Genomic DNA, 19,134 nt, shown 5'->3' with positions numbered 1-19,134 from the left:
GTGGGTGATGCTAAGTCAGAGTTTATTTCCCGCAACAACGACAAAACTGCAGACTAGTCCGAATCACACAGCAGCCTTTTTGTTTGTTCAGGATTCTGGGCCTTAACCTCTTTAAGCTGGCCGAGCCCAAACGGCCTTTAAAGCCACGAAGAAAAGAGAGGAAGAAAGTGACCGCTCAGAACCTCCGTGACGGAGACATTAAACTCCTGCTGAACATCATCAGAGGATACGACATCCCCGTCCGCAAACCTTACACCAGGTAGCTCAGCTAAAGTTTTTTTTAACCAGATGTTTTTTGCTAATAAATGGATTAAATTTAGTTTTTTTTTTTTATTTCCAGTAAACCTGCAGCAGCGTCTAAGAGCACACGCCCATACACTGAAGCATTTGCAGCAGTTCAGTCCTCTCAGACAGCACTGCAGGGTGGTGAGTGGCCTCAGGGCCAGGTAAGCCACCTTTACTTGAACCTTCCATACATGAGCCACTGTTGTGACCCCTGAATACAGGAGCAGCAATTTTTCAATGGTCAAGAATTGGTCTGATCTAGCTTGATTAGACCAGTGTTTCTCAACCTTTTTTCAGTCACGGCCCTTAAAAAGTATTCAAAATCTCAAGTCACCCCAGTCTAAAATGTATTTTAAAAACTTACACTCTGCATCCCTCGGACTGCTAACACACAAAAACACTACAGATAAGAGACATACTGTGGTTGCAATTCATTAAGTTTCAGAAAAATCCTCACTTGTGCAGAGATGTACCCGTGTTTGTTTCTGCTTTAAAACATACGCGTCATGAACCAATCAGATTTAACATCATTAAACAAGTTTATAGTTTATTTCTCAATTATTTGTCATTTTACCACTAGCACTGCTCATTGTCTGCATGTTCTCTCTGTAGCTCGGTTACGGCTCTCAAACTCAAACTCAAAAGAAGCTTTACTGGCATGACAAATAAGGACATTCGTATTGCCAAAGCAAGTTACAGAGAAATAATAAAAAGAACAATAAAAAAGAACAAATATATACAAAACAGTTACATGTGCAAAAATATAAAATAGAATAAAATATTAATAAAAGCAGTGCAAAATAATAACAATAAAAATTATAATATTTACATTAATGAGGTAATGCGCTCTCTCTCTGTAGGTGTGCGTGTGTGTGTCGTTTGCTCTCTCCGCTATACTGAAAGTGATTTTCGGCAATAAACATCTCTTATTATGAGTGATTAATTCCCTCTACTGATAGAAGCGGAATGGTTGAATTACAGCCAATAAGAAGAACTAAGTACTGCACAGAAATATAAATATATATTATAACGGCTCCCAGAGGCGCGACTCGGTTCCTTTTGTTCATTTTAAAGAGCCGTTCAATAGAATCGGATCGTTCGCGAACGACTCATCACTATAGGCAACCCGCGTTGACGTTGTAGCATGGGGAAAGGGGCGTGTGAGACCAAATTTAATGTTTGAGTCAGCTAATGGTCTACATTTTCATGATAAGTTGACTTTTTTTGTATTTTATTATTTTATTTTTAATTTATTTCATAATATCAGTAACATGAGAATATTTTTGACGGCACCCCTGACGAAGCCAGACGGCACCCCGGTTGAGAAAGGCTGGATTAGACAGTTAGACATTGAACCCTGATGTCTAATAAGGGTTTTATGAGCTACAAATGTTCAGAGAACAAAATAAAGCAGGAATGTTAAAACCCATCAGGTCCCATCACCTAACAGGGTTGGACGTCCCTTTTAAGGTTTTTTTCTTGTAATATTTAGGCAGTTGCTACTGTTGCCTGTGCCCTTAATTATTAAGGAGGGTTTGGTCCAGGGATCTGTCAAGTTGCTTTAAGACTGTAGTATGTTCACTGTAAAAAACATTTGACTTGACTTTTACTTGATGTGGGCTGTAAACCTGAAAAAGCGAGAAAGCAACATCCCTACTGCCAAAGAACCCCATTTTTACTGTTCACAGGTATAATGATTATCTATGATATTATAAGACTATGCTTAAGGTGTATCCACTAGTGCCAAAATTTTACCCCATGCACCTTTAATCTGTTTTTGTTTAACAAATACTTAACTAAATTATGAGTTTTAAAAACCTTTTTCTGTATGTGCTTTTAGCCTTTGATCCGGCCCTTTGTGGAGGTTTCTTTTCAGCGCACGGTGCTGCAGACCTCAACAGCTGAGGGACCAAACCCCTGCTGGAATGAAGAGCTGGTGCTGCCATTCAGGTGAGTTTATGACCTCAGAATCTCTTCTTACCGTGGTATTTAGTGCCTATAGCAGTGCCTTCCAGTGCATATATCACTTTAAATCAACCCACTATATACCGACTATATAAAAATGTACTGCTGCAAATACAAAAACATTCTTGTGTAAATTGCTCCTGGCTTCATTATAAAAGCTGTTGCCATTAATCAGAAAGATTTAACTCAACAAGTGTCGATCATTCTGAAGGTAAAGGAAATTCAGCTATCAAATTAATAATTAGGAAAGTGAGACAGAGAGTGCAGTAAATAAATAAAAAAATGACCTGAAAGGAGCCAGAGGAACAGAGAACCATCTATGATAAACTGCACTGCAGTAATCTTTTAAAATGTGTGCATTATTATTTATAAATATCATTTCAAAAAATATTATTAATAATAATATTACCATTGCTAATAATATATTTACCTTTTTAGGAAAAATCTATTGGTTTTTGCTTTATTTTTGATTATTTAAAAATTATATTGACAAATATAGTTTGACTTTGGTCTCCGTATCTCTTTAATAATAGCATCAGTGGTAAAACGATCATATTGATAAAGCCCTAGTGTACGTAAGTGTGTTAGTAGTGTAGAAACAGCAGTGGTTCTTAATATGGTATTTGCAGCTGTTTTTTGTTGCTATTTGGATTTTTCCTCAGTATTGGGAACTGAATGTAAAAGAGAACGCTGTATGTTTGATTCTCACACATAGAAGTGTAAGAAGAAGTGTAAGCATATTTACAGGAATCTGTGAGTTTCGCTTTATGAATGAATATACGTTTTGTGTCCTGTGTGTTCCTCAGTGCTCCGAATGGAGATTATAGCACCTCGAGCCTGCAGGCTGTATGTGACGAAGTCTTCATCAGCGTCTTCGATGAGGTTCTCTATGAGATGGTGGAGGTGAGAGACGCACAGCAGGCCAGATATTATCAGATTAAACCTTGGTGTTCGGTGAAACCAGTCAGACAAGTAAAACAGCCCATGTGGAATGTTTAAATATTTGTCTAGTTTATTGAAATCCGTTTTGTCTTCTGCGTATCTGTGTGATTAAACTCACTTGTGTCAGCAGTGATGGCTCATCAGTTAAATTACTAAACTCTTGTTGGATGGTTTTGGGTTCAGGCCACACTGCTGCCACTTTCGAGCCTTTTCATGTTAGTCACCCTGGATAAAACTGTTGATGCAATTTTAGGTCATCAGTGTTAAAAACTAGGCAGGAATGTAAGGTTGTGTAAATTTGTCAGGCAGTGAACTCTGCACAGTATTGATTCTAATTAAAGCAAAAGATTTCACTTCATATTTTAGATCTTACTCTGTTTTCTCTGTTTCCCTTTTAGGATGAGAGAGAAAGAGGAAGCAGCATTTACACTCGCATAGAGAGACACTGGCTAGGCTCCATCAAGATTCCATTTAGCACCATTTATCTGCAGTCACGGGTACGTCGTAAAAATGCTCGCGGTTCGCCGCTCAGGTGGCGCAGCGGTAAAAAGAAACGCGCTGCAACCAGGGCTGGATTCTGAGAGCGTGGTATCGAATCCAGCCTTGCTTTACCGGTTCGAAGCTGAGTGGCTATATGAGCAACGATTGGCCGGTTGCTCATGTGGGGGGTGGGACAAAGAACCGGATGTGGGTCTCTCTCTGTCAGAATGCGATTGCGTTCTCTGCCGGCTGATTGGAGGCGCTTACACAGAGATGGGAGAGGGTGCCCTTAGGGTGTGTCTCTCCGCATGCAACGCTAGGTGGCGCCAAACTCGTCAATGTGTGGGTGGCAAAGATGCATCTGGCTGCTGCTCGTGTTTCGGAGGGGATACGGGTTAGCTTCAATCACCTCCGTCAGGGCAGGGTTCGGCATAGACAGAGAGGAAGCACGATGCTAATTGAACAATTGGATGCGCTAGAAGGGGAGAAAAACCGCGAAAAAAAAATGCTCGCGGTTCGATGGTCGTGATCTTGGAGATTATACTGTACAACACTCACTTATGATGACTGACTGATTAAATGGATCATTCATTAAATCTAAACATTTAATGGTATAATACCTGCAGGATACCTGTTTCTATTAAACACATACTGACAATGTACTAAATACTCACAGGAATGATAATCTGTAGCAATACCAAAGACTATAACAACATGTTTAACCAAGCTTAAATGAAAACAATCCTTCATTTCTTGAAAAAAAATTGGTATAAAAGAGCACATTTAAAGATTAACTTAATAACAGCTCTTGACGAAGATGATATTATACATTAGAATTATTCACCCTTTCTGCTGTGAATATAACCATGGTGTAAAACAACTAAATAAGTAAAATCAATTAATTTTAATGGTATTAACCTACCAAATGTTGATTAACTTGGACATGGCGTCCAATTTTGCTTCTTTAGTTTGTACTGGAGCTGTGAAGTGAACTCTATGCTCAAAATTCTAACTGGTACACAGCTGATGTTATCCAAGAACAAGCAAACAGGCTTTACATGTTATTTGTTCCAGGTATTTGGAGACCTAAATACTTCAGGGTGCAGGCAAACTGGAAAAATTATCTGCCATAGTCAACAAGCTAAAGTCAGTGGGCATTAAAGAACTTTCTGGACCAACAAATTAATAATTAATATAATTTGATGTGTCTGATGTTTGACTAAATTATCCCTCACGTTAGACATGAATTTTACCTCAATTCTTAACAGTAAGGTAAAGTGTAAGCTGCTGTGATTTGTTCACATTTAGTTGGCAGATAATATAAATAGGCTGTTTTAGAACTGAGGGTTGAGGCATGTCAGAATGCCTTCAATATTTGGAGATTGGAATCTAACCGTCCGGTCATCGTTCTTTGTTTGACTGATAGATTGACGGGACGTTTAAAGTGGCCACACCGCCGGTGCTGCTAGGCTACAGTAAGGAGCGGAGCTTGGGCACCGAGGGTGGCTATGATGCAGTCAGGAGTCTAAGTGAGGGCACCTTCCTTACACTCTTCATCACTATCGAGCCCCAGCTGGTACCTGGAGACCCTGTTAGAGAGAAGGTACAACTCACATGTGGCATCCATCTTTTCTCAGTTTGTTCTTTTGCTTCCTTTGATCTATTTTTCTCATTCTTTTGGCCTTTTGAAGTCTCAAAGATACATTCCATTGTTTTGGTGTTTTGTGTTTCTTTATTCTGCTGCTTTCTCATGATACTGTATATAAAGGACCTAAAGGTAACAGAAACCTTTTCTACTTAACACTTTTCAAATCTTTATTTTAGGCTTTCATATTAGAAATCATCATATACAGGGACTAAAAATTTATGCAACCACTTTTGATTTTTAAAATATGTTTTAATTGAATTCCTGGTCAGGGTTGTGGTGGGTACACTGGGTGCAAGGTGGAAATACCCTGGACAGGACCTCAATCCATTGCAGGGCTTCAGCATCCTTCCCTACACATAGTCGATCATGACTTTGTAGATGCCCAGCTGGCTGATACATACGTGGGGTGGCATAATAGACCACTGCGCCACCCAAACGGCTAAAGGAAGATCCAGTCGCCCACAGATCCAAAAAGATTCAGTGCAACACTGTAGAGCATCAGACTAAACCCTAGTTAAGAGCAGGGAAAGCCTGAAACTTTGCAAATTAGCATCTAAAGCATCTAGAAGTTCTAAACCACGTCAGCAATTCTGTGTAAATATACTTAAAAACAAGGTAACTCTATGTGCAACATAGTCTGAGGAAATAAAAGCATCCCTACTATCTCATTACTGTATTTCACTTAAGTAGAGTTCAGTTTCCTCTGGATCATTGGCTTTTATTTACAGACAAAGTGCAGTTCTAGAAACAACTGTTGAATGTTGAATCATCTCTAACTAAGCTGTTTTTATCTTTATCAAGTTTGACAGCCAGGAGACGGAGCAGCTGCTTTTGGCTTGTGAGAGCTTTGAGAAAGATGCAGGTCGCCGCTTTCCTGCTCGACCCTGTCTCACCACTGTTGTGGATATGAATGGCAAAAGAGTCTTCATAACCCGTTTTATACGAGCCCTTACACCTCCACAGGAGCTGCTGGATGTCTTCCCTAATAATCCACAGGAAGCCACGGTCAGCTTACACTTTAAATCACATCACAAGTAACAGAGGGCTGGTTATTCTGCTTTCTATTGTTAAAGGTCTCATATCCTGTAAAGATTAGTGCATTTTTTTTGCTGGTAACGGTTACACAAGTTTTGTCCTGTCGTGAAACACAGTATAGGCAAAAGTATTGGGACAACTGACCTAAGAGCTTGCTTTGAGCTCAGAGGCATAATAATGCTGAAAGAGAAAGGGGAATTCCCCACACTGTTGTCCCTATGTTTAAGGCAGTCATTTACCTTATATAGTTTTTATTCACCTGTTATCCATAGATGTGGCTGAAACATCTCAATTCAATCATTGGAAGTGGTGTCCATTTACTTTTGTCCATATAGTTTATCTATGTTTGTTACAGGAAATTTGTAATCTTGGAATTGTGACGGTATGTTGTTTCTTTCCAGGAACTGATTGCTCGATACGTTTCTCTGATTCCCTTCCTGCCAGACAGCGTGTCTTTTGCAGGCATCTGTGATTTATGGAGTACCTGCGATGTGAGTGTCCCTCAGCACTTTCAGGCCGCTCTTCATGTAGGATTCTGTTATCTCATTCAGGATAAATCATGTCAAATCTGAAACATTTCTGATCACGTTTGCAGCAATTTCTGACACTGTTAGCTGGTGATGAGGAGGAACACGCTGTTCTACTCTGCAACTACTTCTTATCCATGGGGAAAAAGGCCTGGCTTATCATAGGAACCGCCATCCCGGAGGTAACTTCTGTTTTGCAGCAGGTTATAATTTAAACCTTTCTACGGAACTGAATATGACTAAATGACTTTTTAATATATGGTATAATCTGCCTTCATAGCCACTTGGTCCTAACACCTGAAATTGTGTTCACATAAAAAGTTATAACTGTAAAATACCATCAGTCTGACGTATAGAAATAACATGCAGTGTAATGTTGAGGAATACTGGTATGAAATGCATTTGTATGCTAATATACACCGACTAGGCATAACATTAAAGTGAAAAACACTGATTATCGCTTCATCACGGCACTTGTTAGTGGGTGGGATATATTAGGCAGCAATTAGGTGAACAATTTATCCTCAAAGTTGATGTTAGAAGCAGGAAAAATGGCAGAGCATAAGGATTTGAGCGAGTTTGACAAGGGCCAAATTAGGAAGGTGGTTATAATGTTATGCCGGATCAGTGTATGTTAATAAATGTACTGTATTGAGAGTGAACAGAATAAATAAGAATGGAAATCTGATTTTGTGTGTCTCTGTGTTTCACTGAAGGGCCAAACAGCATACGTTTTGAGCCAAGAACAAAACCGCTTCCTGATCTGGAATCCCAGTACGGGTCAGTACTATGGACAGTATGACACTTTCTGCCCCCTACAGAGTGTTGGATGCCTGGTTAATGCAGACAATGTAAGTACACACAAACACACACAGATGTGCATTTTAGATTTATGTCCAGCAGTTTAAGCTGATGTTGAAATGATAACAGAAAGCACCAAAAGACAACATGAGCACCTCTATTTGCCCTTCTTAAATAACTCGCAGCCTTAAACAAATATCCTTGTTTTTTTCACTGGAGACATGGTGTTGCACAGCTGGTATTTTAATAGTAAATCATAATCAACTTTTATATTTTATTATTTACGATTATGATGAAAAGAAGATGGTCCCATCACTCTAGTACAATCTTAACAGCTCAGACAAACCGAGTGAACTCCCTTTCTTTATAGCTAGCATCTCATGATACACTAAGTTGGGATAGAAAATAGGATTTGCTGTAGTAGTTCATCTTTTAACCACTTGATTTGAAATTCTGATCTATGCACCTTTTCATATTGCTTTTTGCTTTTATCATTTTGGCAGGTATGGTTTAACATCCAGACGTACGCTTCTCCAATGAGGATGAGCTTTGACGTCACCAAACCAAAGTGGTGGAAGCCTTTTTTCTCCAGAACGTTTCGTGATCCCGGTCTGTCCAGCGTACAGGTAAAGGAAGCAATAGGGCTGCTTTCTAAGGTGATAGTCACAGCTCTCCTCGGTCAGGAGTGGAGGTCTTTAGCAGTAGAGAAAGCTAAATGTAATTGGGTGATTGGATACAACTAGATTGGGAAGAAAATTGTGGGGAAAATGCAAAAAAAAAAAAAAACCTTTCTGGCATCAGTATGTGTAAAAACAGAGAATAAAATGCTGACAATTTTTTTCTGAAGAAGACTAATGATTGCTACTGAGTTCTCAGACATTTAATGGTCAGACACTCTTCTTTTCATGCTGGCTGAAAGTTTCCAACATTTGTTTACCCTGAAACACATCTTTTAATAATTGCTGTCTTCAAACAGAAACAGTCCACGCTGTCCAATGGAGACCTGAACAATAGCACAGCAAATAAGCCAAAACCTTTTTCTGTCATTAGTGTTTTCAAAGCATTTTGCATTATTTTTTGTGCAATCTGATACAATTCTGCTTACAAATGCACAGTTTCATAAAAAAATTTAATGTTTTTGTTTGTGTGCTTTTAAAGCCAGAGGAGCTGATATACAGGCGCACTGACAAAGTAGCGGCTGCTGAATTACAGGACAGGTAGGCATCCATTAGGATAATGTTTACCCATAATGCTCTTTCACTCTGACATTGTTTATTCATGTCACTGCTTTTTTTGTAGTATGTGTAAATAAATTCAATGTGCAACCTGATTCAACTGACAATCCCGATGATCTACTAACTAGTTTTAGTGCTGCACGCCTGCAGTGACCAGGGATCCATGGTATTCCTGCCCTGTGTACAATGCTTCTGGAATAGGCTCCGGACCCACCATGACTTTGATCAGGATAAAGTGATCACATGAATCAGTCTGCTCCACTGTGTGATTCTGCAGGATAGAGAAGGTGCTGAGGGAGAAGATCATGGAGTGGCGACCGCGGAACCCAACCCGCTGGAACCGCTACTGCACATCTACATTACGTCACTTCCTGCCCAAGCTCGAACTGAGCGGAGGCCGTGAGGTTGCTGAGGAGCATCGACTCGAGCTGCAAAGCCTGCTGGGAGATTACAGGGTAAGCACTAGTTTACCATGTTGTTATTTTTGATTTACATACACATCAGGCCAGAGGTAGGGCAGTTGTAGCCTAGTGGTTAAGGTACTGGACTAGAAACCAAAAGGGTACTGGTTCAAGCCCCACCACTGCCAGGTTGCCACTGTTGGGCCCTTAAGCAAGGCCCTTAACCCTCAATTGCTTAGAATATATACGGTCACTGTATTGTAAGTCACTTTGGATAAAAGCATCTGCTAAATGCTGAAAATGTAAATGTAATGTAAATGTGTGATGGATTGGCTCCCTGTCCAGGGTATTTCTGTTTTCTGGCCAGTGTTTCTGGGTGAACCGGACCCACAGCTACCCTGACCAAGATAAAACAGTTGCTGGAAAAATAAGTAAACACAATTATAGGGACATTAAGACATTGTATTCATGCATTTCAGCCACATCAATTGCCAACAGGGGTAAAAACTTTGCAGTCGAAGAAAGATAAAGAAAAGCTCGGTTTAAAGAAACTTCAGTGACCTGCACAGAGCCCTGACCTCAGCCCCACTAAACAGCTTTGGAATGAGGCTTTCTCGACGAACATTAGTGCCTAGCCACACAAGCACTCTTTTGACTAAGTGGGGACAAATTCCCACAGACGTACTTCAAAGTCTTGTGAGAAGCCTTTTCAGAAGAGTGGCTCTTGTTATAGCTGAAAAGATCACACAGAGGTCGCTCTATGTTAATACCATTTGTATTTAAAATTGAATGACCATAATGCTCATGGTCAGGGGTCCTAATACTTTTGGCCATAAGACTGCTAAGACCGTACAAGTGTTGTACACTAAAGAGGAACCATTGTAAACATTTACCTATTTCATCTGCTCCTCTGTACATTTTCAGATCTCCGGCTTCCCTCTGCACTTCCCGTTCTCTGAGATCAGACCGATCGTGGAGGCCGTGTACAGCACCGGCGTCCATAAGGTGGAGGCTCCCAATGTGGAGTTTGCGCTGGCTGTGTACGTTCATCCCTATCCCAGTAACGTCCTCTCTGTGTGGGTCTACATGGCCTCGCTGGTTCGCACACACTAGTGTTCATGTCACTGTTTAGCCTCAGAGTTTTTTAAATGTAGATATTTTTATTCTGAGAGTTGTTTGGTTTAATGTAGTATATGTATATATGTATATATGTATATAGTTATACTCACTGGCCACTTTATTAGAAATACCTGCTAACCAGACAGGCAGGGAGGGATGCGAGCTTCGGTTATGTTTACCATAAACTTTATTAGTAAGTGATCTTAATTATTTTAAACAAAATACTACAAGAAACTAAAAACATCTAGTGAGTGGCAACTCTGCGGGTGAAAAGGTCTTATTTAATGAGAAAAGTCAGATAGTACTGACCAAACTGACAAACATCTGAGACTGCAGTCGGCTTACTGTAAAGAAATAGTTCAAAGTTTAAAGCACATTTCCTGCTCAGATTACTCGCAGCTTCCGCTCTGCACATCAGCTGTAGTTTCATGTGTTGTGCATTCTTTCATGTTTTTCTCTTTAGTCTATGAAGGATATTTATTTTAGAAAACCTTTGTCCACCTGTCAGCTCAAACCAGTGTGGTCACTCTTCTCTGACCTCTCTGAGATATTTCCTCCTGCAGAGCTGCTGCTGACTGGATGGTTCTTTCTTTTTTGCATTATTTACTGTTAATTCCAGAGACTCATGTGAAAATTCTGAGGGATCAGCGATTTCTGAGGCAATGCAAGGCAAACGACCATGGTCACGTTTCCTCATTCTGATGTGAACTGAAGCTCTTGACCCGTGTCTGTATAATTTCATGTACTGCACTGCTGTCTGTTTTTGTATTAAAATATTTTCAGTAATCATGATGGATGTATGGAATCATGTATAGAATGGTTTTATGATACAGGACACTTTATTATATACACTCACTAAGCACTTCACTATATTAATACTGAGTCATTCTTTATGATTGTCACACAGTTTCTGTAGATTTTTCAGGCTCTCTGTGACACTGTCAATCTTCCATTCTTACACATACCAAAGACGTTTATTAAATTCAGATTTGGTGACTGGGAAGGCCAGTGGTACCAGTTCCAGAAGACTTTTTCTTTCACATGCTGCATTATTGTGCTGGAAGTAGTTATTAGAAGATAGAATTGTGGTCATGAAAAGATGAACATGGCAAGAGTACTTAAATAGTGGCGTTCAAATGATGATTGATTGGCATTAACTGTGTCCACACCTCCACCAGTCTGGACTGTTGGCACCAGTCAGGTTGTGTTCATGGATTCACACTGTTTTGACCCTCTGTGTGACCCAGAAGAAATTAAGACTTGTTAGACCAGGACATTTTTCCAGTCTATAACTGTATAGCGTTGATAAACCTGTGCCTTCAGCCACAGTTTTTTTGTTGCTGATCAGCCTCAAGGTTCTTCTTGCCCATTCTGATGCTTTTCTGCTCTCTATAATTGTACAGAGTCGTTATATTAACTTTCAAAACATGTATGTATAAAGAAAAAGGCTAATATTTTTCTAAGACACGGTATGTTTTCATGTTTTTTAACTTCACACTTCCTACCTGTGTGGTTTGTATGACATTTTCAAAAAGGTTTAAAGCTTCACTTTGAAGAGCTGAATTTTTTCCTACATCATGTGGGAGTTTTTTTGTTACGGTAACTGTATAAACAATCAAGAGTTTGTGGTTAAACAGAAAAAAGATAGTTTTGATCTTTATTCATTGGATTTACAGTAATATGTGGGTTTCCATATATAAATGGAAATGTCACAGTCAGCATCACTCGGTATTATCTGTAATTTGTATTTTTGATTTTGTACTACATATAAATAGTTTATGGTGCTAAGCATGTATACTAATATGACTTTGCTGTTCATGAGAACGGGTGTGTGTTTGTTACTTGTGCAACAGTGATGTGTGTACGGATTAGAGAGGAAGTCTTTTTATAACCTACAAACCTACATTCATACCACATACCTTCTACAGTCAGAGGCACAATTATTGCAACTCTTGCTGAAGATGAGTTAAAAAAAATACAAATATTTTTGGTTCGTTTGTTTAATCAATTTTAAAGCAAGAAAATTAATTAATTTGTTACAAACTCGTGTGTCAGTTATTGAAGACCCTGCTTTTAATATTGTGTGCAACCTTCATCTTCTACTAATGCTTAATGAGAATGAAGAATCCAGATCCTCATGCCTTCTAGTTTCTCTCATTTTAATGGTATTTAGGTCAGATGACTGGGATGCCCACCACAAAGCTTTATTATTTAAAGGGTGACCGTATACAACCCTAAATCAGAAAAAGTTGGGACGGTATGGAAGATACAAATAAAAAAAATTATCCAGACTTACATAGTGCTTCCATAATGAACATTACCTTACTCAAGTTTAAGTGGACAACAGTCAAAGAATACAAATCTGGTGAAAACCCTGTGTGAAATGAATAAGAGCGTTAGTAAGTACAAGTCAGCTTAAGTGTTTAGTAAAGAGGTGATGAAGGTTTTTAATAATCTTTTAAAGACAGTGAGAGACTCAGATGTTCGTACAGACATACGAAGCTCATTCCACCACTTGGGTGCATGTTTATATACAGTACATCCATTCCTGCAATTTAGGCCTGTGACACATTTCATAAAAAAACTTTTCCAGGACAGTAAAGCATTAACCACTTTGTAATGTTGCCAGTCCTGGGTTCTGATCTCAGAGGTGTTATTGGCCGGCCAGTTATATACATGACATGATCGGTTATGTTTGGGGCTTAATTAATTGATTGATTAATTGGCACTCTGTCCGGGACATTCCTGCTTTGCACCCAGTATTTCAAAATTGAACTGGACTCACTGCATAAAGTAGTTAATTAAATTTAATTAAACTGAAGAAAATAACATTTGCAAATGGAAAGGAAAAACTTAGGATTCATTCACAGAGCTGTAGGATTGGCCTAAATGCATATTTTTGAATAAAACATAGACGATAGATCCCAGTGGATTAATACCCAATCCTAAACACTACTTGACAATTACTTGAATGTGTTCATTAATATGTACTAAACAACTAATGATTCAGAATTAAGAGTCTTACCAAATCCCTAAATGCCAAAAGTTACACAGTAGACCTTTAAACTGTTACAGTGAATTTATCGGTTCTGTAATTTCCTTAGTATCTTTAGTTGAAGTTGCTCTGCCTTTAAACATTTTCTGCCAAAATTCTGCAATGATGAACACCGAATTAAAGCAGCAGTGGGAAAATGCTAACAGCTGGCAGACGTACAATGCGTAGTCAAGATGATGTGTGACATCACAATCTGTAAAAAATGGGATCTGATGATAAGTGAACGTCTTGAGAAAAATCACCAGGTTGTAAGGAGCCCAGCCGACAAAGAAGACGGCAACAAGACAAAAAATGAGTCTTATAGTCCGGTGTCTTTTGTTCCTCCGAGATTTAAAAACGGTTTGCAGGATTCTTATGTAGCAGAAACTCATGACCATGAAGGCACAGATGAAAAAAACGTTCTGTTTATATGTAACGGCTTGATAAGCTTCAGTGCTCTCGAGCTCACAGTAAAGTTTTCCTTGATCAGACATGACAGAGCTTTGGATTAAAGCTGGTAAAGCTGCTGAGATGCTCACCACCCAGGTAGCGATGAGGATCAAGTTAATGTGCTGTCCTCTCTCCCAGTCTGATAGTGGGTGCACCACCGCCATGTAGCGCTGAACGGTCATCAGCACAAGAAACATGATGCTGCTGTAAAATCCAGCCGAGAAGATAAAGCTGACAGCTTTACAGGCCACGTGTCCCAGCGTCCAGCCCCAGATGTAATAACAAGCCCAAAACGGGAGTCCAAGAGTGAACAACAGGTCCGACAGAGCCAAGTTCAGGATGAAGATGTTGGTCAGTGATTTGAGCGTCTCGTAGCGCGAAACGATAACAAGAACCAGAACATTTCCGACCAGGCTGAGGATGACCACAATGCTGTAGAATATTGGGACTGCAATGGATCCAATTCTGGCCACATATTCCTTTTCACACAAATCATTTATAATATTGTCGATATCATCATAATATTCATAGTAATTGAGGTAATCATGATCAGAGTCAAGTCAAGTCAAGTCAAGTCAACTTTATTTATATAGCGCTTTTTACAATATACATTGTCTCAAAGCAACTTTACAAAATCCAGGACCAACAGATACAAAAACCCCTGTTGAGCAAGCCGAGGGCGACTGTGGCAAGGAAAAACTCCCTGAAAATTACAGGAAGAAACCTTGAGAGGAACCAGACACAGCAGGGCCCATCCTTCTTGGGTGAGCAGGGCCCATACTTCTTCAGAGTAAGTCTGATTTTGTGTAAAGTTTTCTGAAAAGACAGAAAAGAGAATTAATGTATTAATTAAGAAAAGTATGTATTAATTCTACCATTTCATGCAACATTTTCGTTCATTAATACAAAGTTGTTCTAAAGAAAATTTTATACTGATGTCTATCATAAATATACTCTATAATTGATTTTCTTTGGTTCTTTGAAGGTTGGTTAGCTTTAAAGTTTTAAGAGAATATAGTTTTAAGAAAAAATAATAAGGAATTTATCTACATCAGTTAAATCTAAGTAGTTAAAAATAACATATGTACCCATTTTTCTTTAATTCCTGTTTCTCTTCCAGTCAGACCATCCAAATCTTCATCATCCAATAGGCTGCTCTTCAAAAAACTAAAAATGTTCTCGTAACCTTCCGAATGGGAAAGGTTATAACTTCAAGTAACACTTGTCAGCATTACTTTTATGCATTTCAGCTGATTTACATTGTCAAAGTTCGGGGGCGCTCAGGTGATGCTGCGGTAAGGTACGCCTTACCAACTACATGCTGACTCCTCTGTTCAAACTCGACGTTCCCACCGATCGACTGGGCGCCATATAGCGGGCATAATTGGCAGTGCCTGCAGGGAGGGATGACCGGACTATGTGGGTTGAGTCTTTAAACACTGTGTAAGGACCTTGATAAGCAAATATAGAGGTGCCTGTGCAGAATGCATGGGTGAAAAAAGGGTTCCGCTAAAGGGCTGCGTGCCTCCTGGGAGGAGGCGTAAGCAGCAAAATATACTCACCTCGACTGCAATCAGGGATCCCCCAGCAGCGGAAGACAAATTGAACAAACTCTACTGTGAGAAAATGGGAGAAAGTGCATAAAAAATAAATAGAAAAAAAAGAAAGTTTGTAAGAAAAATGATCTGTCCATCTGTCCGTGGGATTAATTAAAAGAAAGTATGAGAAATAAAAACACATTTAAAAAGTTAATTTTCACCCAGATCACACAGCTGTGTGTCAGTAATCTCCTCTACTGTTGCAGTATTAGTACATGGATCCCAGTGACTGATTGACAGCAGTTCGTGACGGAGACGGACCCGTGTTGCTTGGCCTTTGAAAAATTTTCTGCAGAATCACCTTTAAATGATTGCGAAATTTTACTCCAACAAACACGTAAAACACCGGATTGAGGCAGCAGTGGGAAAAGGCTAACAGCTGGCAGACGTACAATGCGTAGTCAAGATGATGTGTGACATCACAATCTGTAAAAAATGGGATCTGATGATAAGTGAACGTCTTGAGAAAAATCACCAGGTTGTAAGGAGCCCAGCCGACAAAGAAGACGGCAACAAGACAAAAAATGAGTCTTATAGTCCGGTGTCTTTTGTTAGTCCGAGATTTAAAAACTGTCTGCAGAATTTTTATGTAGCAGAAACTCATGACCATGAAGGCACAGATGAAAAAAACGTTCTGTTCATATGTAACGGCTAGATAAGCTTCAGTGCTCTCGAGCTCACAGTAAAGTTTTCCTTGATCAGACATGACGGAGCTTAGGATTAAAGCTGGTAAAGCTGCTGAGATGCTCACCACCCAGGTAGCGATGAGGATCAAGGCGACATGTTCTCCTTTCTCCCATCCTGATAGAGGGTGCACCACCGCCATGTAGCGCTGAATGGTCATCAGCACAAGAAACATGATGCTGCTGTAAAATCCAGCCGAGAAGATGAAGCTGACGGCTTTACAGGCCACTTCTCCCAGCGTCCAGCCCCAGATGTAATAACAACCCCAAAACGGGAGTCCAAGAGTGAACAACAGGTCCGACAGAGCCAAGTTCAGGATGAAGATGTTGGTCAGTGATTTGAGCGTCTCGTAGAGTGAAATGATAACAAGAACCAGAACATTTCCGACCAGGCTGAGGATGACCACAATGCTGTAGAATATTGGGACGGCAATGGATCCAATTCTGGCCACATATTCCTTTTCACACAAATCATCTTTAACGTTATCAGGATCAAGATAATCTGTGTTAAATTCTGGCACTGTAATGTTGTCTGGATGGGAAAAAAAGAGACTAGTCAAATGCGTACTGTTAAAACTAAAAGTTTACATACATTTTTAAAGAACATTTAGGCTCTGTCATGACAATATAAGGATTTTAACCATCCAGACCAAGCATAAGGTGACCACTGGGAATTTCCACCTGATTTTGGCAAAGAGACCACTTCTTCTTCTTTTTTTTTTAATTTTCTATTTTTCCCACTTTTTGCCCCCAATTTTCTCCCCTAATCTAGTCGTGTCCAATTACCCTCATTGCATCCTCTATACTGATTCGACCCTTTATCGCTGACTGAGGACGCCTCTCAACTGACATACGCCCCCTCCGGCACGTACAGTCAGTACAGACTGCATTTTTTACCTGCACAAGTCGAGTTCATACACCGACGGGCACTGTGAACGGAGGGATACACCCCCATCAGCATTATTCCTCAGCCCTGTGCAGGCGCCATCAGTCAGCCAGCAGGGGCCGAAGTTGCACCAGTTATGGGGACCTATGATCCGACTTTTTACCCCAGCCCTATGAACAACAGCCAACCGTTGTTCATGCAGCCGCCCAGCCCAGCCGGAAGGCAGAACTGAGATTCGATACGATGTATTTGAAACCCCAACTCTGGTGTGCTGGCGTACTTTACCCCTGAGCCACCTTTCTTTTTAAATGGTGCTGCCAAACTTGCTTTATTAATATGGACACAGAAAAGTTACATGAAACAAAGTTAAATGATGTTATAAAACTTTTTGTGGCCAGCAGTCTTATTTATTAGAAAATTACATTATTAAAAAAAAACACAAAAACTACTTTGTAAAAATGGCATAACATACAGAACATGTTCTTAAAGAAACGTTTTACTTTATCTGTATTCTTATTTTTTTTTTTTTTTTGTCTCTGCAATCCCTCACGCATCTAAATATTTAATATTTTTACATACCCATTTTGGTTCCGATTGTTTGCTCTAGTTTGGGTCAAAGACCATCCAAAACGTCAATCATTTAATCCTGTTAAGTGTAAGTAACTGAAGCTCCTTTTAAACTGCTATAATTTTTTCAAGTTGGATCAGCAGAGTAACATAAGTAATCAGATAAAAATATAAGTCTAAATGACTGTGTGCCACCGAACTGAATGTAAAACGTCTCTGGTGGGGTTTACATCTGTAAAAGATGTTCCTCCCCTAAACCTCATCAGTGTGAAACAGGAAGTGATTGTGAGAAGCAATAATGTTTTTGTTATTTAATTTACTTCCAGTGTATTTATTTTTTCTTTTACTTTGGTTTTAAGCATGATCAAATAAGTTTTTTTTTTTAAAGTAAATCGTGAAAAATGTATTGAGACTCCACATATTTAAATATATATTTGCATTTTTCCCCAATTTTCCTTCCAATCTAGTCGTATCCAATTACCCGATTGCATTACACTTCCTCTCTACTGATGTTGATCACCACTCCTGCTTGAGAAGACCTTTGATTTACACACACTCCCTCCAACACGTGAGCCACACCCTCAACACATTATCCCCGAGGGCGCCATCAATCAGCCAGCAGAGGTCATACTTGCATCAGTTATGAGGAAACTCCTCCGGCACCCCCTTTGAACAAAAGCCAATCATCGTTCGCGTAGAGCTGAGATTCGAACCGCCGAGGTGGAGATGTCAGCTCTGGTGTGCAAGCGTGTTTTACCGCTGCGCCACCTGAGCACCTTTTAGTTGTATATTTTGTTGCAAATTCGTAGCTTCTCTGGTAAATAACTATTTGCCTTAATTTCAGTCCATTCCTCTTAATGAATTGTCTTTAATTCCTAAAGGTTATGAGGATCTCTATGGTGGACCTGAACATCTATTGGTAAGATGTAGCACATCTGTAGCTGTAATAAGCTTAATTAACATGTGGTTTTTACAATGTGTACTGTTTATAGATGTCATACTCTTGTGCACATTTTGCGGTAGCTTCTAACTTACTTCTGTTTATAATATTTTACCTGTTACAAATACCAGGGGGGCGCTGCTCGGCTGCGCACTGCATGTCAGTATGCTCCGTTTGTTTGTGTTTGTTTTTTATGTTTTTGTGGTACTAAATGAGGGGAGGGGTAATTAAGGAGATTTAATCGCCCACCGCTCCCCTCAATCGTCTTCACAAAACTGCGCTCTATGAGCAACAAAGTAGATACTATAAGGGCATACAGCAGGTACTGTAATGAATTCCGCGAAGGGTCTTTTTTATGCTTCACTGAAAGCTGGTTACAGCCGACGATGTCTGACTCGCTCTATGAAATTTCTGGGTTCACACTCGTTCGAGCAGACAGAGACGCAGACTCGGGGAAGACGCGGGGAGGAGGCATCTGCGTGTACATAAATGATCTTTGGTGCAGGCAGCACTTAGTGAAATACTGTACCAGATATGG

At 39.7% G+C, this 19,134-nt stretch overlaps 3 protein-coding genes across 3 annotated transcripts in view; 1 reads left to right on the top strand and 2 right to left on the bottom strand.

The window, feature by feature from the left end:
- Positions 1 to 11,230, top strand: part of cc2d2a (coiled-coil and C2 domain containing 2A) — a 32,238-nt gene extending 21,008 nt beyond the window's left edge. The window contains exons 26-39 of the mRNA XM_063015652.1: positions 92 to 259; positions 341 to 446; positions 2,126 to 2,235; positions 3,057 to 3,153; positions 3,591 to 3,689; positions 5,099 to 5,275; positions 6,122 to 6,325; positions 6,757 to 6,846; positions 6,951 to 7,064; positions 7,599 to 7,733; positions 8,187 to 8,309; positions 8,842 to 8,900; positions 9,196 to 9,373; positions 10,244 to 11,230. Coding sequence (XP_062871722.1) covers positions 92 to 259; positions 341 to 446; positions 2,126 to 2,235; positions 3,057 to 3,153; positions 3,591 to 3,689; positions 5,099 to 5,275; positions 6,122 to 6,325; positions 6,757 to 6,846; positions 6,951 to 7,064; positions 7,599 to 7,733; positions 8,187 to 8,309; positions 8,842 to 8,900; positions 9,196 to 9,373; positions 10,244 to 10,432 — 1,849 coding nt within the window. The 3' untranslated portion in view covers positions 10,433 to 11,230. The remainder of the gene's footprint in view (positions 1 to 91; positions 260 to 340; positions 447 to 2,125; positions 2,236 to 3,056; positions 3,154 to 3,590; positions 3,690 to 5,098; positions 5,276 to 6,121; positions 6,326 to 6,756; positions 6,847 to 6,950; positions 7,065 to 7,598; positions 7,734 to 8,186; positions 8,310 to 8,841; positions 8,901 to 9,195; positions 9,374 to 10,243) is intronic.
- Positions 11,231 to 13,507: 2,277 nt separating this feature from the next.
- Positions 13,508 to 14,482, bottom strand: LOC134333921 (chemokine XC receptor 1-like; the record flags this gene model as incomplete). The annotated part of the gene is made up of 1 exon (XM_063016086.1): positions 13,508 to 14,482. A coding segment is annotated over one exon (975 nt), but the record flags the coding sequence as incomplete, so codon positions are not given.
- A 1,246-nt stretch (positions 14,483 to 15,728) lies between these two features.
- On the bottom strand, positions 15,729 to 17,672 carry LOC134333920 (chemokine XC receptor 1-like). Its single transcript, XM_063016085.1, has 2 exons — positions 17,669 to 17,672; positions 15,729 to 16,735 (listed from the first exon to the last, which is right to left on the bottom strand). The coding sequence occupies exons 1-2, from the start codon at positions 17,670 to 17,672 to the stop codon at positions 15,729 to 15,731; spliced, it is 1,011 nt and encodes a 336-aa protein (XP_062872155.1).
- Between the last annotated feature and the right edge of the window lie 1,462 nt (positions 17,673 to 19,134).

The sequence above is a fragment of the Trichomycterus rosablanca genome, chromosome 19, assembly GCF_030014385.1.
Source record: "Trichomycterus rosablanca isolate fTriRos1 chromosome 19, fTriRos1.hap1, whole genome shotgun sequence".
Lineage (NCBI taxonomy): Eukaryota > Metazoa > Chordata > Actinopteri > Siluriformes > Trichomycteridae > Trichomycterus > Trichomycterus rosablanca.
The sequence above is the reverse complement of the archived record's forward strand: the minus strand, read 5'-3'. Positions and strand labels throughout refer to the sequence as shown.